Source organism: Apteryx mantelli, chromosome 20 (genome assembly GCF_036417845.1).
Source record: "Apteryx mantelli isolate bAptMan1 chromosome 20, bAptMan1.hap1, whole genome shotgun sequence".
Classification (NCBI taxonomy): domain Eukaryota; kingdom Metazoa; phylum Chordata; class Aves; order Apterygiformes; family Apterygidae; genus Apteryx; species Apteryx mantelli.
In genome coordinates this window covers 8,615,818-8,641,331 of record NC_089997.1, presented here as the reverse complement: position 1 = coordinate 8,641,331, position 25,514 = coordinate 8,615,818, and the positions used below count along the sequence as shown (strand labels likewise).

The following is a 25,514-nucleotide window of genomic DNA, read 5'->3' as shown; positions in this document are numbered from 1 at the left end:
CCTTCAAACATGAGCTTTGTTCCCTTCTCCGCTATGTTGCTGAGCTCCTTCACACTGACCCCTGTGGCTTATGTGTGCACTAGATGCACTATCCTGAGAATACCCTCTGGGAAAGCCATAAGAAGCCTTCTTCACCTGCATATCTCACACTGCCACAGTCACTGCTGCATATGGTATCTCCATTTTTGACTATGTGGGACCTGAATACAGCAAATCCCTTGAACCAACCAAAGCCTGATAAAAGGGTTCAAGAGGGATACTCCCATGGTGAGCAGAGAAGCTGCTTTGCTGTAAGCTCTCAGCAGCTTTGCAGGTTCCTCTAAGAAAGCACATTCAGGAGAAGCATGATTTTAGGTGACATCCAGCAGACTAAGAACACAGTCTGTGGAGAAGCTCTGTTTCACTGCTTGAAACCCATCATCTCCTCCTCCTGCCCTTGCACTCTTGAAGCATCCTATTTGTGGAGTCATATGCTCCTTTCCTTTATATGTCTAAAACCAAATGCAAAGGTGGAGGGATAATGTCAGCATTTATTGCCTATGTTTTCCTTGGGCTTCCTTCTGTTGGACATGTTCTTTGGTTTGAAAAAGAAATTAGCTACTAAATAAATTAAGAGGGTGGAGACAGAAATAGTGAGTTTCATTGACTTCATTAGAGGTGTCTGTGAGCAGCTGGTGCCTGTACTCATTTTCCCTTGGTCCCTATATAGCCAGCAAAGAGAGAGCTCTAGAGGCTGGGTCCTCCCAGACTGTAATTGACAGGTGAAAGAAGTGTTACCAGTCTCTTCCAGACACTCTTCTCTCTCTCTCTCTCTCTCTCTCTCTGCACTGACAAGATGGGAGGAAGCTAACTTGCTCAAACCAAAGTGCCCAACTTCTAAAATATAACCCTGCTTAGTATTTTGTTGTTGTTGTTGTTCCAGACCCTTCCTATTTCAAATAATCAAAAGGACAGCCTTTAAGTTCTTTAAGATGAGAAGATTTCCCCTTCCCCTAAAGGGAAAGCGAGGCATTTAGGACAGGACATTTAATAAAAATGTTTCCTCAGTGCTTCTGGAGAAACAGAGAGGAAGAAGATGTGGAAGAAAGCAGGGGATTGCAGAAGAGATGCTCAGTACTGGCTTGTTTTGAAAGCAACAGCCTCACAGAAGTTCCAAGTCAAAAAAGGCAAGGACTGAAAAGCAGAAGGAATAACTTTCAACATACTTGTCTACATGGATGGACTGGCATCTGCAGGTACTAGTAAGTACTTTTGCTGGGAGATTAGGTTGGCTTTTGAAGCACAGATGTGATGGATGTTTGCAATAGGTCAAAGTGAACAGGGAATTTCCCAGGCATGGCATGAAATAGTTTGCAACCTCTTTACAATACTGTGCTTGTGAGAAAGAATCCTTTGTGAGTGTCTGGAAAAGGTAGAAAGAAGACAGTAAAATCTCTGAGGACTCTCAGTGAAATGTGAAGCAGAGAAATCAGGGTGTGATGAATGGCTGAGAGGAATATTTCTGTCTGTGTTACATAGGAAGCAAGCGAGGGAGCAAAGAAGAAAGGATCTACCCTCCCGTCGAGACTGTGAAATTCTCACACTTGCTTCTTCATGCTCCTGTCTCAGCAGGATGTACTGAAATTGGGCATGGGAGCAGGAAATGAAACTGTGGTTGCTGAGTTCATCCTGGAGGGTTTCTCAGGGCTTGATCAAAGGCTACAGCTGCTTCTCTCCCTGATCCTTCTACTCATATACCTGACAACAGTGACGGGGAACACAACGATCATTTTCCTTGTGTGTGTGGCTCACCGCCTGCAAACCCCCATGTACTTTTTCATCAGCAATCTGGCATTCCTGGAAATCTGGTTCACATCCTCCACAACCATCAAACTGTTGGTGATTCTGAGCTCTGGTAGGAGAACAATCTCATTAAGCAGCTGCTTTACCCAGTCGTATTTCTATGTTGCCCTGGGTTTTACAGAGTTTGCTCTCCTTGTTGTCATGTCCTTTGACCGCTATGTTGCCATCTGCCAACCTTTGCATTATGCTGCCATCATGAAGCAGCAGCTCTGCTCCCACCTGGTTGGTGCTGGGTGGGTCATAGGCTTCACACTCTCAAGTTACCACCTGGTCCTCCTCTCAAAGCTGACCTTCTGTGGCCCCAACAAGATCCAGCATTTTTTTTGTGACAACTCCCCCTTATTCAAACTGTCCTGCTCTGACACCAGCCTGCTTTGGAAAGCAGACTCCGTTTTGTTATCATTTGTAGTGCTGGGTTCCTTATGTTTAATCCTGGTGTCCTACATGTGCATCTTCCACTGTATTCTGCACATGCCATCAGCATCTGGGAGGAAGAAAGCTTTTGCTACATGTTCTTCCCATCTCACTGCCTTAGCCATCGCATACGGAAGCTGCATTGTTCTCTATGCACAGCCCACAGAAGAGGTTTCCTTGGAGACCAACACAGTTGTAGCTTTGCTGAACACTGTCCTGTACCCATTCTTAAACCCCTTCATCTACAGTTTCAGAAACAAGACTGTGAAGCTGGCCCTGAAGGAAGCCCTTGGCCGTGCAAAGGTTTGGCTTTTCCCCCAGTCATGATGCTTTTCATGACAGCAATTCTAATTATGTATCATGTATTGTATCACACACACATATATATATATAGCTATTAAATACAGGTGCCTCAGAGATTTATTTTCTCGTTAGATTGTAGTGTTGAAAGAAAGGAATGTGAATTGCGAGTCTTGGTTACAGAGGGTTATTATAAACAAAATCTAAAAAATAGTAATAAAACATTGAACTCACACAGGACTAGGACATAGACTGCCAGTGCACGCTGACACAAGGAAGTTTTCATAAGTCATCTCAGGGAATTTAGTTGAAAACTCTGGGGACAATGTCCAAGGGGTGTTGAGGAAAGTGCAAAACACCTTCTCTCCCTGAATAACAGAAGATGCTCAGCATGAATATTAAGCTCAGACACTACAATGGGTTCAAATTCATTGGATTCAAATCCATAATACACTTCTCAGTTTCATTAGTGTGATGAAGACAGCCTCATTGATTTGCCAGTGATAGCATGCAGATGATAGTTTTATTATTCACTTTGGAGGGAGATTTCTTAAAAATGCATATTTTCGTAACATATTGTCAGTTTGTCCACTATTAAAAGCCCTGCTTTATCTCCACTGGTGACTCCAGGATGCATTCTCCTGAAGGAAAAAAAAAAGATTGCACTTCTTCTTGGATAATTAGGCATTTTCTACCTTCCTTTTCTTTGCTGAAGCAGTATTTCATGATTGAGAATTATTTCAAATAAACTATGCATGCTTCTATCACACTTTTTTCTTCTTGTCCATCAATGAAATTATATATTCCCCCCTTATTTTACACTTCTGTCTCCATCCATATATTTACATGGCAAAGGGATGGGCAGAAGCATGTAGTATTGATAAAGGGAAACATCTTTTAGAGAAATAATCAGCACACAGAGATCCCTTTTCTCCTTTTATTTTGCAGTACACAGGGAAAAACAAAGCACAGGGGAAGGGAAAGCACTGCCACTGCTTTACTCCTTTGCAGTTGTTTCTAATCAGCATTTCATTTTGTTAGGGCTTCTGAAGAGCAGAATTACTCTTAACAGCTCTTTTAAATTTTGTGTGTGAGCGTCCCATTTCCAAAGGGAATTCTACAAGGGTAAACTCTTTTTAGGAAAACTGGGTCCAGTTCATCTCTGCAGCCCGTCTCCTCACATGGGACCCCAGGGAAGCTATGGCATTTTGGGTGACCAAAGCTCAGCCCAGCAGAGCACTTGAACGCTCTTGGGCAGCTCAGTCATCTTGCTCTGGGTGGGTCCTTGTGCACCACAGTGAAGGATGTGGTGGCCCTGGGTCTTCCCATCCAGGCCCACAGCTCCACCGGCAACACAGGGTTAGGGGATGCAGGCAGACGCCTAGGCTCTGCCTCGGGGTTGAGATAACTGAACAGGGCGTGAGAAACTAGTGGCTATGAGAAATCATTGGACACTGCAGGTAGCAGAATGAGACCCTGCCAAGTTCCAGACAGCACGGTGAGGGATGGCTGCATTTCAGCGGTGGTTAAGGGAGAGTTATATGAGAAAAGGACAAGCGTCACACATAACTGGCACATTGGGGATCCTCCGGGGAGTAGACTTGAAGCACCAGCAGTACTGACGTAATGATATCGGAAGCACCATATGAACCAGGGGTTACCTAGCTAACCATACCAGAAATATTAAACTTGAGTACATAGGCAGTAAAACTGGCACCAATGAAGAAAAAAATACTTAGAGATGGGCTGTTTATTTCAAAGGGGATAAAGCTGGAGAAAGAGAGGGATCAAGCTGCATCATGGAAGAAGCAGCATGGGGAAATGGAGGCAGAGGGAATAAAAGGGGCCAGTCATGTGTAAGCAAGCTGCTGGCAGGGACACTTGTCTGGCCAGGCTGTGCACCTGCTCTCTGCGGTGTAGCCTATCATTGTATTAAATCCTTTTCCTAGCTCTTTCCTGGGTGAGCGTGCTCGCTGTTCTGCGTGAGTGCATGTGTGGAAGGCTTGCAGACGTCAAGGCAGCCAGCTACCAGAGACACCATGCGAGGGTGTGTGTGAGGTCTCCTGCAAGCGCTGAGTCTGATTAGCTGGTGAGCAAGAACAGGACCAGGCCGTTTGTATCGTTCATGTTTATGAGTGCTGCTCATGTCTCCGTGGTGCCTGTAAAGGTACTGTGCCTCTGCTGGAGGTGATTTTTTGGTGGTCAACCATGTCCGTACAGAGTGTGTGTATGCCTCTTGGAAGTACATGCCCAGCCTCGCTGCTGGCAGGACTAGGGAACAGAGAACTGCAGCAGTCTCCCTTCCAGTGGACCGGGAAGGAGGAATCCTTTTATTCAAAAATCCACTGGATCCAGCGTCCTTTAACAGTGCAGGCCCTGGAGGTGCTGCAGCCACTTGGTCTTGATGTCGAGGTCCTGCTTCTCTGTCACTTTGTGGTTCCCAAAGGGCACAGAGGCTTAGGCTTTGGGGTTGCAGTGTGAAGGACCAGCTTTGGCACACGTCCTTCTAGTTCCCCACTATTGATTTAAGCAATACAAATACCGAGATCTTATAAGTGTTTGGGTCAGTGATCCCCTAGAGTCAAAGGGGGTTTGGTTTTGTTTTGTTTTCTGATCAGACTTTCCATCTGCCAACCTTTATCGTAAAAGTGGTTGGGGTTGCACAGGCAGTGCCATATGATCTACCCTACATTTCTAAACCATGCACAGAAAGTAGCACTATTTAGTCAATCTAAATAGCAGGGGCAATGACCACTGTTTTGTTGGTGGTCCATGAACAGGACAGTCATGCTGAGCAAAACTCCATTGTCTGAGGATCTGCTACACATTACTAAACACATCTTCATCATGTCCAAGGGTAAAAAAAAAGCTGGGGGATATTTAAGCCAAAAAACTATCTCAGATATCTCAAGACCTGTTTTCTCCTTTTACACAACAAACATTACTCTCATGTTAAGGATGGCAGGAATGTATTTGGGTCGAGAAACATTTTTGAGCTTTGTCAGGCATTGCACAAACATCTCCATAGCTGCATTATTGACATTTCTGCCTGCTGCGAGACTGCAGATAACATGGGCACAAGAATAAGGCGCCCTAGCTGCAAGCTGATGTGCACATCTGGGCCAGCACAAGGCTTTAAATGGTTTGTCCAGGATTTTGTGAGAGAGGTGCCCAGTCTGCATGGAAAAGCACCACAAATGTAAAAGCTGGGAATGCGTTTTGTACCGTGAAAAGATCTTGAACGTCAGCCAGCACCAGTGTTTCACACCTGTGGTCGAAGCCCAGAAATAGGGAAGGGCTGTATTTGCTGTGATACGTAACATGTGCAGGAAACTGGGACAAATCACATTTCTCCCCTGGAGGTAGCACTGGAAGTAGCGTGCGATGAAGAAGGGGAGGAAAGGAAAGCTCGGTGAGAACGGGAGTTCAGGAGGGTCACGAGTCTCGGGATTTTCTGGGGTTGGCTCTGCCCACCCTGGCTCCATGGTCTCCATGGCGAGGGACAGTCTGCAAAGCACTACTCATCTCTATGGTCACCTGGAAGGGAGAGCCCATCTCTATGGTCAGGTGGCTCCTCTGGGCCGGCCTCCAGCACTTCTCTATGCTCTCCCGGCAGAGGGACACTCTGGGATCCCCCCTCCAGCCCCTTTCTTGGGCTCCTGATGGAGACAAAATGTCAGGGCCACCCGCTCATGGCAGATAATGGCAAAGGCTGCGATGGCCCCTGGGTTGTTCGCCCACTTCTGACAAAAAGGCTGCGGCCTCCCGGGGCTCCCGTCATGTGCGCGTGGGTCCCCTGGCGCAGACTCGCCCAGGCCCCAGGGGCAGAGCGGGGCCCTGTGGCAGCAGCGCCCCGGCAGCAGCGTTTCCCCACCGACGCTCCCCTGCAGCACAACTCCCACAGCCTAGGGCCAGCCCGGCGCCACTCCCCCTCGCTCCCCACCCTCCGCCCCGGCCCCGGCCCTCGCCCCGGCCCCAGGCCTGGCCCTGGCCAGCAGCAGCCGCCACAGGCTCCGGCCACAATGTTACCAAAAGGCCCAGACAAGAAAGAGTCTCAAAGGGGGGGGGGGAATGGGGGAACTGTTACCAGCACGGTCAAGAAGCAGTCTCAACAGGAGCCTCAGACAAACATACCCAAGGACACCGGTGCAGCTGGGACTGATACAGCCTGAGAAAGTACAGATAAAGCAGCAGAAGCCAGTTGGAGCCAAGATTAGGACTGAAACAGTTTTTCTCAAACAAGGAAGCAGGCCAGTTGAGACCATGTATGGAAAAGTAGAGCAAAGTTCATGGCAAGACGCTGAGTGACACCTCTTCTGACACCACCAGAGACCACCAGAGACCCCCACAGAAGACCCCCAGAGACTCAGACCGCATGCGTAATGATTATGTAAATGTAGTAATTAGTTCTAGGAAATAGAATGAATATGCATAATCCTTTCTGGAAATTTAATGCATATGTATATGATAGAGCAATATAAACTTTAGATGATGCGACACACGGTGTGCACCTTGGGTGGAGCTATCCCCCATGCACCCACCACTGTAATAAAGAGAATGCCTGCTTCTTAATGCTACATTGCGGTGCGGTGTTAAGGAGTTTTTCTCCCAATTTCGGTGACAGGACTGGGGCTGCCCTGAGCCCCAAGGCTCCTGTCGGGCCAGCTCCATCCCCTGCGGGGGTGAAGGGGGGGGAGGGACAGGAGGGGGGAATCCATAGTCAGGTTTTCCTGGGATTGGGTCCCCCATTGTGATCTGGCTCTGAGAGGAAAGGGGTCCTGCATCCCAGAGGCTGGGGTGTCCTGCAGCTCCACCGGGGCTCTCAGCAGCCTGATGGAAATGTCCACATAGGAAATGAAACCTTCACCTTGTAATAACCTCAAGTTCTCCACGTGTTTGGGAAAACCTCTGTTCCTCCCCCTAGATCCTTTTATGCTTCCAACTTGGCAGAGCGTGTTTTGGGCTCACAAATACCATCGTCGGATGGCCACAGCCCCTGTCCTCCTGCAAATTGGGCTCATATCTACACCCAAAAGATAGCATGTTTGGGAAAGCATCTTGGAAACAGGTGGGGGACACCATCCCCACTGCACAAGTCCTGGCTGACCCCAAGGATTTTTCTCTGAGCTGTGCTGGGCAGTGCTGGGGTGAGCCCAACACAGCCATCTCCCCCAGCCCCCTCATGACCCCACACCACCGCTCCCTAGCCAAGCCCCGGGGCTGCCTTGGGCAGGGGGCCAGGCAGGAGGGGCGAGAGGACACTGCCCTGCCATGCCCTGCCCTGGGGGCAGCAGGACACTGCCCACGGGCTCCCACGCCCCGGCCAGCCCCAGGGCCCCCACAGTGGCACCACGGCTGCCACCAGCACAGGCCCCAGCGCTGCCCCCCCGCACCCACACGACCCCCAGGGCGCAGGGCAGCCAGCAGCCCCGCGGGGACCCTGCTGCACAGCCCAGCCACGCCGGGGCAGCGGCCGCGCCCTGGGGCCCCGCACTGCTGCCCACAACATGGCGCCCGACCGCGGGGGACGGGGCAGAGCTGGCCGCCAGGGCAGGAGGGCCCAGTGTTGCCATGGCATTGCCCAGTGGAGCCCTTCTATTGGCTGTCAGGAGGAGGAGGGAGGGCATCGATTTCACTGATGACTCTCTCAGCCAATTGCAGTCCAACATGGGGAAAAAAAAAAGACGTCAAAGAAATAGGTGAAAGAGGAGCGGGAGCAAAGCAGGCGAGAAGCGATCGGGCGAGAGAGTGGGGGGAGTGGGTTTGGTGGGTGCTGCGGGCGCGTTGAAATGGCGGCGGGTGCCCTCCTGCCGGGGCGGGGGCAGCAGTGCTGGCGATGAGGCTGCTTTGCTGCAGGAGCTGCAGCAGGGGCTGGTGGGGCCGTGAGCAGGGGCCAGAGCGACCTGGGCCAGAGGGGGGAGCTGCCCTGCAGCCAGACGTGGCGGCCTGCCCCGAGCAGCTGGGCCGGGGCAGCTGGGTGGGGTTTGGGGGCAGGAACCTTTGCCCCTGCCTTGCATCAGTCGGGGTAGTGAGGTCACCACTGTCTATGAGAGCTATGCCAGAAAATCACCAGTGTGAAATCAATTCTTTGTAAGTACCTGATAGGCCAGCAGGAGGCACATGGCTCAGCTGTTGATGATGAGGTCACTTCTGCCTGAGTAGCTGATGGGCCACCTGGAGGAAAAGGCTTGTCTGTTGCTTGTGAGGTCACTTGTGAGTGCTGAACTGATTGGATAGGAGCAGAGATGTGGCTGTAAAGGTGATTGTGAGGTCACTTCTACCTGAGCAGTTGATAGGGCAGCAGCAGGTCCATGTCTGGGATGTGTGTTTTTGAGATCATTTCTGCCTGAGCAGCTGATAAGGCAGGATTGGGCTCATGGCTGAGGAACTTATAGTGAGGTAACTTCTGTCTCAGAGTCTTCTAGGCCAGTGACAGAGACCTGGCCGTGAAGGTGAGTGTGAGGTGATGTCTTTCTGAGTCCCTGCTAGGCCAGCAGCAGGCAGTTAGGCATGGGCATTGCTTGTGAGGTCTCTTTTGTCAGAGTAGCTGCTAGGCCAGCAGTAGTTGATGGCTGGGGAAGTTCTTTGGAGGAAAGTTCTGTCTCTGGAGGGCATAGACCAGTAGCAGGCATGTGGTGGGAGTATGGACTTGTGAGGTCACCTCTATGTGAGCAGCTGATAGGTGAGGAGAAGACAGATGTCTTGGCTGTTGGTGGTGAGGTCACTTCTGGATTTGTTGTGTGTGCTCAGAGTCGGGATTGACCCCTGCAGAGCTCTCCAGCAATACAGAAATGCAACTAATTAGTCAAGCAGAAGTCGATGTTCCACATCATCTGACACACATTTTCTTCCACTCTGTCATCCTGAGTTAGTACTGCTACATTTGAAATGCGGATGATGTTCTGTGGTGAACATGGAGATGGAGTTTGCCTTTCCACTTGTTGCTAAGTAGAAGCTTGCAGCCTCGTCCCGGTCATCTAGGGAGTCTAGCTAGACTTTATAGGCTTCTAAATGAATCTAGTGCTGGTGTGAGCAGTGGTGTTAGTAATGTCTTATTGCCAGGCTGTGTGTGCTTTAGAAATTGCCCCTGTCAAAAGAGCAGGGAGCTTGTGAGATTTTCCTGCAAGGTCTGAATGCTGTCTCTGTCTTTGAGGTGTCCAGCTGCTTTGATGACATGTTTGGAACTGTAAACCGTTAGAGGTCTCTGCTTTTCTGTCCATGTATGCAATCATTGGAGAATGGGTGCAAAGGCCATTGGAGGAGACAGAAGGAATGTCACCCCCCAAAAAAGGTATGGTCCACATTTTCAAAGAGGTTTCTTGTTCAGAGAAGTTGAGGCCCAAGCGAGAGGCAAAAGCTGGCCTGATCAGCCGCTGTGAGAGCACTTCTTCTCTGCTTCCTGGATGTGGGAAGTGAGCAGGCCCCGGGCTGTGAGTGGCTGTTTAGAGGCAGTGCCTGTTGCAAGGCCTTGGAGGCCTAGAAGGGAATGGAAGGTCTGCAGAGTTGGGCTTTGTGTGTTTTGGGGCACTTGTGGGTGCCCTGTGTGCTGCCATGTGTGGTGCTGTGCCCTGTGCGTCGCTGATGCAGAGGCGCATGTTGGCTGCCAACCCTCTGTGAGGTGTGGGGGTAGCAGCATGTTTACAGTGCGAGATGCTCTGTGGTGGAGCCAGGTGGTGGCCCCAGTGTTTTTCTGCTCAGCCTGGGAGTAGGTGGGTGGAGAGAGCAGTGCTCTGCTCCCTGAGCCCAGCCTGCCATCACGGTGTCCTTCTGGGAGACCTGGGTGAGGACTGCTGGTGACCATGTTCCCTCCTTGGAGCATCTGGTGTGAGGCAGGGATGCTCGCAGTGTGGTGGTTTCTGTCAGCTGAGATTCAGGCTTGCAGTTTGGGAAGGTCTTGATGCTTCCGTGAATCTTTGGGATTTTCCTGACTCTGCTGGAGAAAATTATCTTCTCCCTCCTTAAAGGCTTTCTGTTGAATCTGGACCCTCATTGCATCTTCCCATCTCAGACACTAATCCATTCCGATCCCTCAGAGAGATGGGTAGTTAATCAGAGCAGTCAGAGCCATTTCTGCACTTTGTTCCTATGCAGACCCTTGCAGACAGGGGAGATGCCACCTTACAAGAAGTGAGGCCTCTGAGGGCGATGGGTGGCTCTGAGACACCTGTCCTTGGTGAGTGGTGGAGGCAGCATCTCCAAAGCCTTGGTCCCTTTGTCAAGAGTCTCAGAATAGCAGATTCCTTGAGACTGCAATGGGGGAGACGTCTGGAGGTAGGGCTCCAACACCGTGCTCAAGGGAGGTGCTAGTAGAGGAGGTATCTTGGGGCCTTTTCCAGTAAAGTTTTGATTATCTCCAAGGATGGAGATGTGAGAACCTCTCTGGATCCCTGTGCTGCAGTTGAGTTTCTCCTCACGGAGAAAAAGGTTTCTTCTTAACATCTCAGAAGAATTTCCCATTGTCCAATTTGTCCCTGTTGCCTCTCATGCTGTTAGTGTGCACCTCCAAGAAAATCTGGCTCTGTCTTCTCTGTGCCCTCCATAAGGTAGCTGTGCACAGCATGAAGATCCCCCTTGGCCTTCTCTTGTCTAGGCTGAACAAACCCAGCTCTCGCAGCTTCTCTATATATGCCCCATGCGGCAGCCCCTGACCATCTTGGTGTCCCTGTGCTGGACTCCCTGCTGTGTGTTAGTGCCTGTGCAGAACTGGAGAGCCCAAACAGGACCTGGTATACAGACATGGTGTCACCTGTGCCAAAAGAGGGGCAGAACATCTCGGTGGGCCTGCTGGCTGTGTTCTCACCAATACAGCTCAGCATAGAGGGGAGACATTTGCCCCTGCCTGTTGTGACTATGTAAGGCCAGCAGAACTGCCAGTAACACTCCAATTCTTTCTTTCTTTCTTTCTAGGTTGCTCCACTCATGAGGTTCCCAGTGCAGTGCTAGAGCCCCTGAGGGTGGAGGCGGGATGCCAGGGTGTGTCCCTGTGCCTGTCAATGTCTTGGCCAACATCATGATCCCTCTGTGAAAGCAGCTGCAAGTGACTAAGAGGCTACGTGTGGATGCGAAGGCTTGCATAAATGCGCCTGGCTTCCGTGGGTGACTTGGGTTGTGGGTTCACCTCCTGGTACCTCTGCTGTGCTGCAAATTCTGCGTCCCACAGCTGCTGTTACTGCCAGCTCGCTCAGCAAATGCTGTTGTGCCCCCTCCTTTTCCTCGAAGGTTGTGGTGCCATACAGGATGAGTCCAAGACCCTTGTAATAGATGCCAGCATGTCCTGAGTGCCTTTGTGTGAGGCCGCAAAGCGTCTGTAGCTTGACCTGAGGAAGTCTCAGAGCTCTTGGGCTGCTGGCTCTGTGAGGGGTGAAGATGTGCCCAGGGCCAGGTTGCCCATGACACCCAGCCCTCAGTGCTCTGTGAAGCCAGCTGTGGAGCCTGGACTGCTGCTGCAGAGGCTGCGCAGCCAGGACAGCTGTCATTTGTTGCCGCGCTCTCGCTCAGTGCTATGGCGCCACCAGGCGAGCACTGCAGTCTACTCTACTGCAGGGCCACAAGCACAGACCTCAATGTGAGAGATGCTAAAATGGCGTTTATTGTGAGCTGCGTTCAAACTTACATACCGTTGCATTTCGTTTCCACCCCTAGGCTGCGCGTCACACCGCGTGATCTTCCGCTACGCCTAGTCTACCGCTTCTCATGCAAATATCTTGTCTATGCAGTTTCCCAAGATCCACCACATCTCCCCCCCTTTCTAGAACCTCTTTTTCTGTACCATTAATTGATATACTCTACGCTCATGTCTATCAAGCGGTTAAGCCCGTACATGCCGTAAGCAATAATTCAAAATCAGCAAGCCGCAGCATATCGCTATCACTACTGTGAGTACTACCAAGCCCAGTGTTATAAGCCATTTACAATCAAATCATGACAAGATCCACGCCCCTGTGTTGACTTGTTCCCTGTCAGGAAGGGTCTCTGCCGGCCCCGCCTCGGGGTTGAGCGGGATGCAGTAGTGTGCTGCTCTGTGCGCCTGTGCTCATCTCCTCCAGTATGACTTTGTGGTCCCCGGAATCATGAAGCCGGCGATAAACATCAATCCAATCAGGCAGCAGCGTCCCCGTCTGGCGTTGCCCTGTTCAGGATGGAATCTCACCAAGAATGATTAGTTACGCCCCAGTCCCTTCCGTCCACGCATTTAAGTCAGGTCTTATGCATTTCATTGGAACCCATCTTATCTGCTCCTCCCGTTTTATCGCGGCATACCCTCTTCCCTGTGATATCAGTTCCCATCCTGTCTCCCACTCCCCTTCCCCTGGGAAGCGGACCTTCACACCTGGACCCGTCGAGGGCGGTAGGTGCCCCCAGTGTCTCCTCACTGGCTCTGTGGGGCAATCCCCTCTGCTGTGATGGTTCAGCACGTAAAGCGCCCGATGCAGTAGCATCGCCTGTTTCTCAGGAGGGATGCCTCCCCCACAGCCTTCCGCCTCAGCTAGGGATTTTATTTTCCTTTTCAGTGTTTGGTTGGCCCATTCTATGATTGCCTGGCCTGTGGAGTTATAGGGCAGGCCTCTGAGTAGAGCAATTCCCCATAGCTGTGCCCATTCGGCTGTGCTCTGGGAGACAAAGCAGGGCCCGTTGTCCGTCTTTATCTTCGCAGGCGCCCCTAGCCACGCAATGGCTAGGTTCCAGTGGCTCTGTGCCGTTTGGGCCGTCCGGGCTGGAATGACCCCATGCCCATCATTTGGCTATTAACGGCTCTGAGATAGTGAAGAAGTCGAAACTTCCCGGATGCCTTCTTCTTAATCACGAATATGGGAGTGTTCCAGGGGCTTAAGCTCTCTTGTAAGTGTCCTGCTTGTAGCTCACGGTCTACTATTTCTCTGGCGGCTTTCAATTTTTCTTTCGTAAGGGGCCACTGCTCTATCCACACAGGTTCTTCTGTCTTCCAGGTGATCCTCACGCCGCCTCCAGCAGTGGCCCTCATACTAAATTTGTGAGCTTGAGCCTCATTTGCGCCATGGCATCTCGGCCTAACAGCGAGTCAGGGATGTGTGTGACGTACGGCCAGACCCGAGCTATCAGCTCGTCGCCGTTGTCGTCCTGCACGCGGATCTCCACCGGCATCACACTCCTGTACGTACTAGCCATGCCTCCAACTCCGGCTATGTAACCAGCATTCATCAAGGGCCAGCTTTCAGGCCACTGGGCGTGCGCTATGCATGTCACGTCCGCTCCGGAGTCCGCCAACATGGTTACTATCCTCCTCCCCTTGTCGCTGCATCCTCCCAAGCTCAGTGTTGCTTGCATCACCGGGCGATCACCTAATTTTACTGCCAGGGCCACGTTGGGATGTCTTCCTCTTGGACCGCTACCACTGTCGGGCCAACTCCGGTCACACTCCTGCGCGGGGCCAAGATCTTCGGGAGGGACGCCCCTTTGCGAAGTCCCCCCCGCCCCCCGTTTCCCGGCAGTTTCCGCTGTTGATTTTGGGGACACTCTTGGGCTACATGCCCGTACTGCCCACAAGCCCAGCATGACCCCCAGCCTTGCCACGAGATCGGCTGACCCGGCCGCTGACAGTGTGCACTAATATGCTCTAATCTGCCACAAGAGAAGCATCGCTGTGGTCCCTTTCTCATCTGGTCCACCGCTGTGACAAGGGCCTGCGCTGCTGCTGTTCCCTGGTTCTGTTTTTCCAATACCGTGCGGATGACAACCAAAAGTGGTGTTCCTTTAGGGATCGTTTTCATGATGTCCTGCGTCATGGCGTTACTCTGCTGCCAGAGGCACTCCATCATGACCGGACCCTGGGCCTCAGGGGGCAAGTCTGATTCTGCAATGGCCCGTTGGAGCCTGTCACAGAATTCAGTGAAGCTCTCTGCGTGTGTCTGTTTTATCTTTGTCCAGGGGGGCTCTACCTTTACTAGCTTCCCGAGTTCTTCATACGCGGCCCGTGAAGCCTCTGTTGTGGCCATGACCTCCCGGCCTCTGAGAGTTGTCGCTTGCTGGTTCGGGGATGCGAGGTTTGCACCCCGCCCCATCAAGTGATTCAGCGTGGTACCTGCTAGGGGGTGGTTCGGGTCCCCGGCGGCAGCTGCAGCGAGGGCGGCACAACGGCCTTGCCATGCCTCCTTCCACAGTATCCAATGCGTGGGCGACAGTATCGCCCTCGCCAGCTGCCGTAGGTCGTAAGGCATGCACGCCTGGGCATGCACACTATCCAACAACATCTGAGTTTGCTGATGTTTCAGCCTATTCTCCTTCACTGAGGTCATCAGTCCCTGTACTATCTTGGGCTCAAGCGCCACCCACTGGACTCCTTCCCCCGGTACTGCCCTTACGGGACAGACTTGCGGCGCTTGCTTGAACCGTAGGCCCTGAAGGGCACACGAATCGGCTATTAGCTGCCAGTCAGTGAGCGGTATGGACTTGGCAGGGGCCGCTCCCCTTTTAGCTCCGCTGAGCAGGTACCTCTGTTTTTCGACCTCCCGCCTTATTTCCTCTAATGCACGCAATAAATGTTGACTGGGGATGTTGTTACTTCTTCTCCGCCCTTCGGCTTCCCTTTCGGCTGTGTCTCTCCTATTGCACACCCCCGCAGCCTGCGCGTAACTTCTCGCAAGCCCCCGCCTTCCTCGTCGCTACTATCTTCTCCGCTCTCCTCCTTAACCGGCGATCTCACCCGAACCTTCCTCCCTCCTTTCAAGGTCGAACTCTGGTCTCTCTGCTCTGATTGGCCGTTACCCTTCCTCCTTCGCTGCACTGCCTGACTCTCCCCACCTACAGCACCCTCCTCTGCCGGGGCCCACAGCAGCAGGGTCCTATCTTCCTCACTAAGCACCTTCCTCAGAACTGCGTCAGGCACGCAATCCTCGGGGTCGGTCCCGTCGACCCCCCATCCCTCTCTGTCTTGTGCGAGATCTTGCCAGGGATACACTGGAGGCAGCTCCTGGGATTCCACCGGTAGGATCACTGGAACCTCCCCGCCCCTGCTCTCCTGATCTTTCGCCGGGGCCTCCCCGCCCCCGCTCTTCTATTCTTTCGCCCCCCCATCGCTAGACTTCTCCTCCGTTTCCGTCTCGTCCTTCTGCTGATGGAGCAACGCGTCGTGGGCGGACTTCCAAATCTGTATTTCCTCCCGCGACCGCTTCAAAAGACGGAGTATAACTCCCCACGTCTTGAGATCTTTAGCCTTGTTTGTGGACATAGCTCGCTCCGCCAGCACCGTAGTGCATCGCGGCCAGAATTCCGGCTGCAAGCAGTCCCCCGGCTTATTTATGACTCCTTCTTTCTGGAGCCGCTCTACACATAGTGTAATATCTTTTGGCTTCACAGAAGCTCCCCATGTCTTAGCTAGGAACACAACTACCTTTATTAACGCCTCCATATCGTCCGGACTCTCGGCTATCGCCCGCTGCTCGCCGTCGCAGCCGCCGCTCTCCCTCTGGAGACGGCCCGCACCCCCTGGGTCTCACGGTGAGACGTGTCGGTCCTGCCGAATCACGTCGGGGTCACCATTTGTTGCCACGCTCTCGCCCGGACCCACGGTGCCACCAGGGGAAGGCTGCAGCCTCCTCTACTGCAGGGTCACAAAGCACAGACCTCAATGTGAGAGATGCTAAAATGGCATTTATTGTGAGCTGTGTGCAAGCTTACATACAGGTGCACTTCGTTTCCACCCCTAGGCTGCGCGTCACACCACGTGATCTTCCGCTACGCCTAGTCTACCGCTTCTCATGCAAATATCTTGTCTATGCAGTTTCCCAAGATCCACCACAACGGCCCACTTCAGCTCAGAGAAAAATCCTTGGGGTCAGCCAGGACTTGTGCAGTGGGGATAGTGTCCCCCACCTGTTTCCAAGCTGCTTTCGCAAACAAGCTATTTGTTGGGTGTAAATATATGAGCCCAATTTGCAGGAGGACAGAGGCTGTGGCCATCTGAAGATGGTATCTGTGAGCCCAAAACACGCTCTGCCAAGCTGGAAGCATAAAAGGATGCAGGGGGAAGGAACAGAGGTTTTCCCAAACATGTGGAGAATTTGAGGTTGTTACAAGGTGAAGGTTTCATTTCCTATATGGACATTTCCATCAGGCTCCTGAGAGCCCCGGTGGAGCTGCAGGACACCCCAGCCTCTGAGATGCAGGACCCCTTTGCTCTCAGAGCCAGATCACAATGGGGGACCCAATCCCAGGGAAATCTGACTATGGATTCCCCCCTCCTGTCCTCCCCCCCCCCCACCCAAAAGCGGGTGGAGCTGACCCGACAGAAGCCTTGGGGCTCAGGGCAGCCCCAGTCGCAGGAAAAAGGAGTCCTGGCTGCCACATTGTCCCCCAAGCCAGTCAGGACCCTGAGGCAGGACTCTTGTTGCAGCCCTCAGCCCTGACCAGCCACCGCCACAGCCCAGGATCCACAGCAGTTTTTGCAGCTAACAGTCTCTGTGCGACACCTCAGGAAGGATCTCCCAAAGCCCTTACCCTTGGTGGAGTGCTGCAGGAGCGCTGGGAACAAGGAACCTTGGTCTAAGCAGATAATATGGGTCCATCATTCCTCCATCTCGCTTGCCCCCTTACCCTCAGCTCACCTCTCCAGCCGGGGAGGAGGAAAGACTGTCTTCCCATCTTGTCATCCAAAACTCCTCTCCGATGTACCGCTGCTCCTCTGCCTGTCAGTGAGGGACCCCAACATGGCTCCCGTCCCCCCTCCTTGCCACAGATGACTCCAAAGGGCAGCGGCAGGGAGCATGTGAGTAGTGCCCAGCAGCAGCCAGGCCTCACAGGGAAGTGAAGGCCACCTGCCACGACACCGGGGAGACCTCCCTGTGATGGGGCACATCCCACTGTGACCTCAGCTGGTGTCATCTGGGGGCTCAGTAGGTCACTATCATGGAGATGGCACAGCCAGGGAGAGAGCAGAGAGATTTCCCCTCATGTCCTGGAAAGCCAACAGCTCCTTTCACTCCAGTTATTTTCCATAATTCTCTGATAAATCCTTCAGGAATGTCTCCAGATGGTGTCAAAGGCAGTGAAATGTCTGAAATGGGGCACTGGAGTAGTTACTTCTGCTCCCCTGCACTGACAGGTCTCTGCACTGGGCAGACCTGTGCAGGAATCTGGGGTTTGGGGGTTGGTTTGGGGGTTGGCAATTTACAGGATTCAAGTCATGTGGGATGAAACAGTGCAAAATGTGGCCACAGGCTGAGAAATGCTTTGGTGATCTTCGAAACAGATTTCTCCTGTGGGTCACTCTTTTTGTAGAAGTTGGATGTAGGACAATATGGGTCAGGATGGAGATTTGCTCCTTTAGGCTCCAAAGCAGGCTCTTTGCTTTTAAAAGCCCTCAGCAAGGTTTCTTGGTCTGTGATGCTTGAGATAGGGATGGTCTGCCAGAAGAGAGCAAACATGCCCTTAACACACATCATCCAGAGGGCTTTCTCCAGGACCCTGGTTCCCGCCAGCCTCCAATACTGTGCGTCAGGCTTGATAGCAAACCTGGGGAATTTTTCCCATTTCCCATGAAATTTGCCCAGCTTTCCGTCTGACTGAGGCTGGGGAAAGCCATTTCTCATCTGTGGACTTCAATTGGTCCTTGTGCTTTTCAGTGTCACCTCAGGGCAGTGTTTCTCCCCTGGGAACAGTCCCTGACACCCTGGATACTCCTGGGATCCCGGCTCTCCCCAGGGACTGTGCAGCCCTGGCACCCTGGATCTCCCACATTTTTGACCCTGGGCTTCTCAGGACATGCCCAAACACTGCAGTGCTGCTGTCTGGGTTCCGGTGTGGAGCGTATAAGACAGTGGAATGTCTCAGGACCTGCATTTTGACTGGTTAAGAAGTTTGTGAAAAGACCAGCTCCCAGGTCTGCAAATCTTGCAGAAGAGAGAGACTCCATCCCCCTTGAATACTGTCAGAGATGTGGCTTTCCAAGTCACTGCAAAAGGAAGGACTTGTTTAATTCTTTGGGTTGCTTATTCAGCCTGTGGCAGCCCATCTAAGACACTGTGAGTCCCAGTTCTGCACCCTGGGGTCTCTGCCCTTTCTCTCCCCTGTCTCCTGTGTGTCCACCCAAAGTCTTCTCTATGCACCAGGGACATGGGAAGTGTTGCTTTAGGGAGCTCACTTGAAGCTATGACACGTTTTGGAGCTGAAGGCCTGATGGAGGCAAGTCTGGGATGTGGCTGTGCCCCCATGCCCCCTCCTGCTCCCAACCTGAGGATCCAGGAAAGTCTCTGGGGAGAGCAGTGGGTTTGGCGTAGGTGGGACGTGCCGTGAGTCCTGCCTGGGTTGCTCTGAACACTTCGGAAAATCCCTCTTCTCTAGGGGCTTCCATCAAGGCTTTTGCATGCTTTTGTACAGAAGCACAGCCCGGTCTGGGATCCTCAAGAGCAACATGGCCCCTGCCACAGCCTGGGATCCCCGGGAGCTGTATGGCTCTTCCATTTCCATATGCCCTGACTAATTTGACAATTTTTAACATCACCTTCACAGCACACTGTTTGGACATTGTAACGTTGTGACTTTGTGATTCCTTCCATTACTCTTTGTTCACTCACATACCCAGCTGCTGGTTTGCACTGCAGGGAGTTCAAAGCTTGCTCCGTCTTTCAGTAGCCTGTCTCTTTAGCCAAGTCCTTAATTCTCTTTACATCTAGCCTTTCCTGTCTCTCAAAAAGATTTCTAGTAAGGCTGTGCCTTGCAGAAAGTGGACCTTATTTGAGGCAGCTTGGACTTAGCATACAGTCAAAGAGTGTCATTATTTTTTATGAAACTATATCAGGCTTTTATTTTTTGTTTCTTTGCAATTAAAAGAAAATCCTTCTGTGTCTGTTTGCAGCTGGTTGTCTAAGGAAAGCAGGTGGGAATTGGGGCAGATGAGCTGTAACATTCAGCTGCAGACTTCAGTGGAATAAGGTTAACTTTTAACCAGAGTGATGTAAAGCCCCAGGTGGCTGATGAGAGAAACAGCAGGGTTAGGGAGATGGGGAGGAAGATTGTCCATAGAGTGCCTGACCTCTGGGACACTGCTTTTCCTACATGTCCAGACTTCATTAGGAGGCAGTCTGGATTGCTATCAGTTGGAGAATGTTCCTGTCACTTATTCTGAAAGCTGAATGATAATAATAATAAACCTTTAAAAGCAGAAGTACTTGTATATTATTGATGTCTCCACCTTTCAGCTACACACCAGAAACCTCTCCAATTAGCCATGCAAGACTTGAAGAAAATTACAGGGAGAGATGTGTTTCATCAGGGCTTTTTGCATTTTAATGAGCCCCATGGTATATTTGGTGCTGAGTCCATGAATCACAGCTACTGAGAGGAGACTGAACAAAACATCGAAGAAATCAAAGTCAGAAGCAAACCCCAAAGTTCTGTAGAGCATGACTGGGTCCCACTGAGGGCCATTAGCAACAAAGGCTCCCCAGGGGCTAATTAGAGCAGAAAATTGTAATCACTGATTACAGGTAGGCATAGGAAATACTCAGGTGGCTCTGATGCCACATAAACCCTTCGTGTTTTATCAAGGAAAACGGGCAAGCATGGACAGAGCGAACCCCTGGAAAGGGAGATCCTTTCCTTTGCACATTGCCCAGGGCTCTTCCTGGTGTCAGTGTGTGGCTGGGGGTGTGCAATGCTGAGTGCAGGACAATGATGTGACACCTCTCAGGGTCGCCTGAAGGGGAAGGGGGAGAAAGGCCCTGGTGTCTCCTGGTAGGCCTTGGCGGCAGAAAAAACAGCCATAGCCAAAGGGACAAAGACCTCAGTTCTGTCGGGGCCCTTCAGCCTTGCCAGCACCCTTGGCCATCTCCACCACAGGCCGTCCTGTGCTGTCCCAAACCTGCGCCTGTATCCCTGCAGCCTGCAGACACCCAGCCTGCTTCCCCACCTTGCTCTCACCCCGAGATCTCCCTCCCTTCACTGATGTCTCTCCATCCTCACTGGCTATTCCTTGAAACACAAAGCCAAGGGCTGATCACAGACTGCCTCTGGGTGGCCTGCTGCACCACAGCACTAGCCTTCAAGTGATATTTCTTCATCCTAATGTCCAGTCTGAACTTCCCAAGCTACAGTTTGGGGCTGTTTCCTCTTTTCATGCAGGTTCCCAGTACCAAGAAGAGCTCCTGGCAGCCCCCAAATAGGACACACTAGTTCTGAGTTGAGGGGGATAATAACTCCCCTTGTCTGGGTGGCCACCTTCCTCCTAATGCAGCCCCATAGGCATCTGGCCTTATTTGCAGTGAGCATGTACCACTGGCTCATATGGCATCCCTTGTAACGCCCAGGCCCTTCTCCTCAGGCCACTCCTGAGCTGGTCAGGTCCCAACCTGTCCTGATGCATGGGGTCATTATTCCCCTTGTAAAACTTCCTGTGGTTTCTTTTGGCTGAATCTCCAAGTTTCTCTAGGTCTCCAGCCTGAAGTTCATTGTGTCAGCTGTTAATGTGTGCATGGAGATGGCTCACCCGGACTTGTGGTGCCTCTAAGAAGACAACAGCATGAGGCATTGCAGGTCACTTCAAGGGCTAAAAGGATGTACTAGTTGAATGGAACTGCAGACATAGGTAGGAATTACCATGGCAACCATCTCAGAAATGCCAGGTGAGGGTACAAAGCAAGCACAACCAGGTCCTACGGGGAAGGGGTAAAGAGAGGTGGGCTGTTTGTATGGGAGAGTATAAAGATAGTAAGAGAGTATAACTTGGAAGGGGTAAAGGGGAGAAAAAGAGAATAAAAGGTGAAGCAAAGGAGTGATCAGGGCTGTTCAGGGGAACCTGCGAAGCAGCCCTGCATCTGCACATCTCTGACTGCTACTTGATCTGATCATACGTGTGTCTGACTTACTTCCACAGTCAGGAGAACTGAGTGCTTTCACTAACATTGACAAGAGAAGATCCTTGGTGGAAGGAATGCAATAATGTTGGAGGCTGGATGGGACTTCATGTGGCCTCTAGCCCAACCTTGTGCTCCCTGCAGGGTCAGCTTTAGGGTGAGACCAGGTTGCTGAGGGCTTGATCCAGTCTTGAAAACCTCCAGGGATGGAAATGGTACAGCTCCCCTGGGCAACAGAGGCCCTGCACTATCCAAGGCCAGAGAGAAACAGAGCTGGGCCATGCAGCTATGGCAGGAGAGGTGTTTGGCTCCTGAGCTGACTCTGTAGCACCTTAGGGCCTGTGACGGAGATAACTGGATCTCCAGGAAGGACAAGCTGCCCCTGAGAAAGTCCCTGGGTCTGAACAGCCTGCAATGCAGCCATGCTGTGGGTGAACAAAGGTTTCAGGAGAGGAGAGCTAGTGGGGTTTGAAAGTGTAGGCATATGTGTGGAGACCTTGGTGTGATGTGCCTTCCATCTTGGCAGCATGCTCAGATGTAGATGGGATAGACTTTGCCTAAAGGCAGTGGTGGGAATCCCTTGTTTGGGAATAGGTAGGAAATCTGAGATGCCCTGGGGTGTTTGTTCACCAGCCACTCCAAAAGGGCCTGATTTTCTTGTTGGTCCCATGCTGTATCTGCTAGAAACATGGTGGTTTTGTCAGACACCCCATGCATGTGACATGGCCCTGTAGGCCTATTGTCATTGCATGAAATCAAGTGTCTGCACTGAATTACGTAAGCTATTTGCAATGTCTGGATTTGCATAGGTCTGAGCTCCTTAGTGAGTGGAGCTCTGGGGGTAGCAGGCATCAAGTGTCCTTTCAGATGGCCAAGGAGATTCTCCACCTGGTCCCCAGCTGATGCTCTAGAAGGATGTGGGTCTCCTAGTTGTTCCATTAGATCAAGAAGACAATTGCACATGTGTTGGACCACCTCTGTCCCTTCAGAAGTCCAAGGGGGTGTGAGTGTGTAGAGCTGACTCCCTCCCTCCATCTCCATTGATTACAGTGAGAGCTTAGACAAGGAGCTCGTATATAGACACCCACTGTGTGCATCCCAAAACTTGGGCAAGGGGAAACCTCCTGTGAGCTTGTGGAGTGCATGGGAGGGAACTGAATCCCACACTGTCCCAGGGGATTCTCAATGGGCAATAGATATATTGATTATGTCCTCTAAATAAGTCCTTGAAGCACGAATAAATGAACTCCCTTCTCATCCCTGTGCAGGTGTCCTGTCTTCTTATGAGATGGGAAAAGGGCCTTTCCAAAGTGGGACATTTCCACCTGTCTTAGATAACCATCCTCTGATGAGACCAACTGCAATGCTGGGATCAGTCTCTCTCCACTGTTTAGAGATCACCATTGGTGATCATTTTAGACTACTTCAGCATATATTTCCCAGGGGTGACCCTGCAGCCTTTCAGGAACTGTCAGCCCTGGAGCCCTGGAAACATCTCAAGGCTTCACAGGGGACAGAATATGTCATGTCTTCAGCTGGGCATGTGTTCCTCAGCTGGGCCTGGCTCCTGGGACTGCAGGAGCCCATGGCAACCTGGCAGATGCTGCACAGACACAGCTCTGTCCAGGAGCAGCTCCTCTTAAAGGAGCAGCAAGACTCAGGGCACTGCCTGCAGGCTCCAGGATGAGATGAGGCACTCAGAAGTTAAAGACAGTCAGGAATGGGAAGACAGCTGAGAGCTCACTGCAGGGAGAAATCTTCACAGCCCTTCACACAGTAAGTCTCTGGCTGCAGGGCAACACTGCTGCAGTTCCTGGAGAGTTTTTCTGAAGCTGGCATCTCCTACAGCTGACAGGATCTGTCAGGATGGCTCTCCCAGCTTCTCCTCTGTGGAGCACTCATGCTTTAGAGCAAGGATTCCCTGCCACACCATCAGAGGGACAGGGCATCACGGCTACCTTCTCCCAGGGATGGTGGAGGGGTGTGAATCCAGGGTGTGCACCCAGGTCTGCACGGACTGTAATTCAGAGCAGTGTCCCTGCACCCCAGGGTGCTGTGTGCCTGGGGCAGAGACTCTGCCTCCTGCGAGGGTCAGCACTTAGTCTGCCTGGAGACCTTCCCACAGCGCTGCAGGGAGAAGCTCTGGGTGGAAGGAGCGACCCCTGGCAGGGCAGGTTCATTTTCCAGTTTAGAGGGTGCCGTGTGGGTCAGGGCTGCCCACAGCTCTAGCTCACCCCCAGAACATTTTCTGAAGGAGCCTTTTCAAGAGGACAGCCAAGGCAGTGTTTACGTCAAAGATTAGGAGCTTTCCTGAATGTCTGTTTTCAGTTTCCTACTGTTTCTGGGGGGGAGGGGGGGAGGGTGTGGAAAAGGAGCTGTCAGATTTGGACAAGAGACTGACACTCTTAGTCCTTTATACTGAGAGATCAGGAGGTCTGTGAGGAACCTCAGAAAGCCCTTTCCCCACTCCCCTGACTACAGAAAGCACCACCATCATCATCTTCTCTGGCCTCATCAGCATTTGTCTAACTGTCTCCTTACCACCTGCAAAGATGGAGGTGCCCCTGGACAGTGCCCTGCTGCCGAGAGACTTCTGTAGGGCAGACTGAGTGCTCAGAGGGTGGGATGGGGTCTGTGAGCACTGACAGGGAAAAGACATGGGACAGAGAAACAGCAGCCAGCAGGAAAAGCTCCGGGCAGTGGAGATATGATCAGCGAATGGGAGGAAAATAGAAGCATAAATGCTGTGGGAGGGGGAATTTGGAACACTGCTGGTCAGTACCTACACTGCAGACATCTTTCTCTAAGCAAGCCCCCCTGTGTCTCTGCTCCCACCCAGCAGAGCCTCTGCCCTCAAGGCCATGAGGTCCAGGCCATGAGCCACCTCCTTGGTAGAAGAGGGGGTGCATCTCTCCTGCGATGTGCCCATTTCCCTCTGCAGGACAAAGGGACTGAGAGTGACTGTCCTGAGATGTTGCTGTCTAGGAGGTGGTGTGCACAGCTGGGTGAGGTGAAGGCTTTCCTGAGTGCTCATCTGTCTGTCACTCCTTACTTCCCCTTGGTAGAAGGGTCATAGTATTGCTCTTCATTTCTTCTCCTCTCCGTGCTGCTCTGGTTCTTGCTCTCTGGAGTTAAGGAGGGGATTCAGCTGCAGTTAAGGCAGTAACTTCGCACTCCCACTACATTGCCTGAGGCAACAGTGAAGACAGTAAACTGATGTGAGGACAGGGTCCATCTCAGTGGGACAGAGATGTCTGGGAAGGGTCAGGTCAGCCCCTGCCTTCACTGCCCTGTTTCTCTCCTTTGCCAGAGTGGGAGCTGGTGTGGCTGATTCAGCTACCGACACCTCTGTTCAAGAGGACAAGGTTGGGGGGGATGAAGCCCTCACAAGGATCTTCTCTTTCAGACACAGCTGGCATGAGCGCTGCATTCATCTCTCACAATAGTAAACAGAGAATATTCCCACTGGGTCACTGGACCAAATCCCCTTCGCTCGGTTCACAGTGCCCATCCCCAGGTATCCCCACCGAATACACAGGGCAGTTTGACACCTCCATTTGCACACCCCAACAGAGCAGGACTGAGGGCAGAAGCCCCTGCTCTGCACGGCACACTCAGCCAGCACAAGCCAGAGGTCAGGAAAGGGAGCGGAACAAAGGTAAAGGAGAGAGGAAATGTGGGGGATACTACGAGAAGTGGAATGGATTTTGCTCAGAGAAGCCTCTTCTAACATGTCAATGCCTTTTCCTCCTCGGACAGTGCCCCGAACCAAGAGAAAATGTCCAACAGCAGCTTCCTCAATGAATTCCTCCTCCTGGCATTTGCAGATACATGGGAGCTGCAGCTCTTGCACTTCTCACTGTTCCTGGGCATCTACCTGGCTGCCCTTGTGGGCAACGGCCTCATCATCACAGCCATAGCCTGTGACCTCCACCTCCACACACCCATGTACTTCTTCTTCCTCAACCTCTCCCTCCTCGACCTTGGCAACATCTCCACCACTGTCCCCAAATCCATGGCCAATTCCCTCTGGAACACCAGGGCCATTTCCTACTCTGGATGTGCTGCCCAGGTCTTTCTGTTTCTCTTCTCAATTTCAGCAGAATATTTCCTTCTTACTATCATGGCCTATGA

General features: G+C 52.0%; 1 protein-coding gene and 1 pseudogene across 1 annotated transcript; one reads left to right on the top strand and one right to left on the bottom strand.

Moving 5' to 3' along the window:
• Positions 1-25,514, bottom strand: part of LOC136993816 (scavenger receptor cysteine-rich type 1 protein M130-like) — a 261,469-nt pseudogene that overhangs the window by 126,798 nt on the left and 109,157 nt on the right.
• On the top strand, positions 1,984-2,472 carry LOC136993736 (olfactory receptor 226-like; the record flags this gene model as incomplete). Its single annotated transcript, XM_067308680.1, has 1 exon — positions 1,984-2,472. A coding segment is annotated over exon 1 (489 nt), but the record flags the coding sequence as incomplete, so codon positions are not given.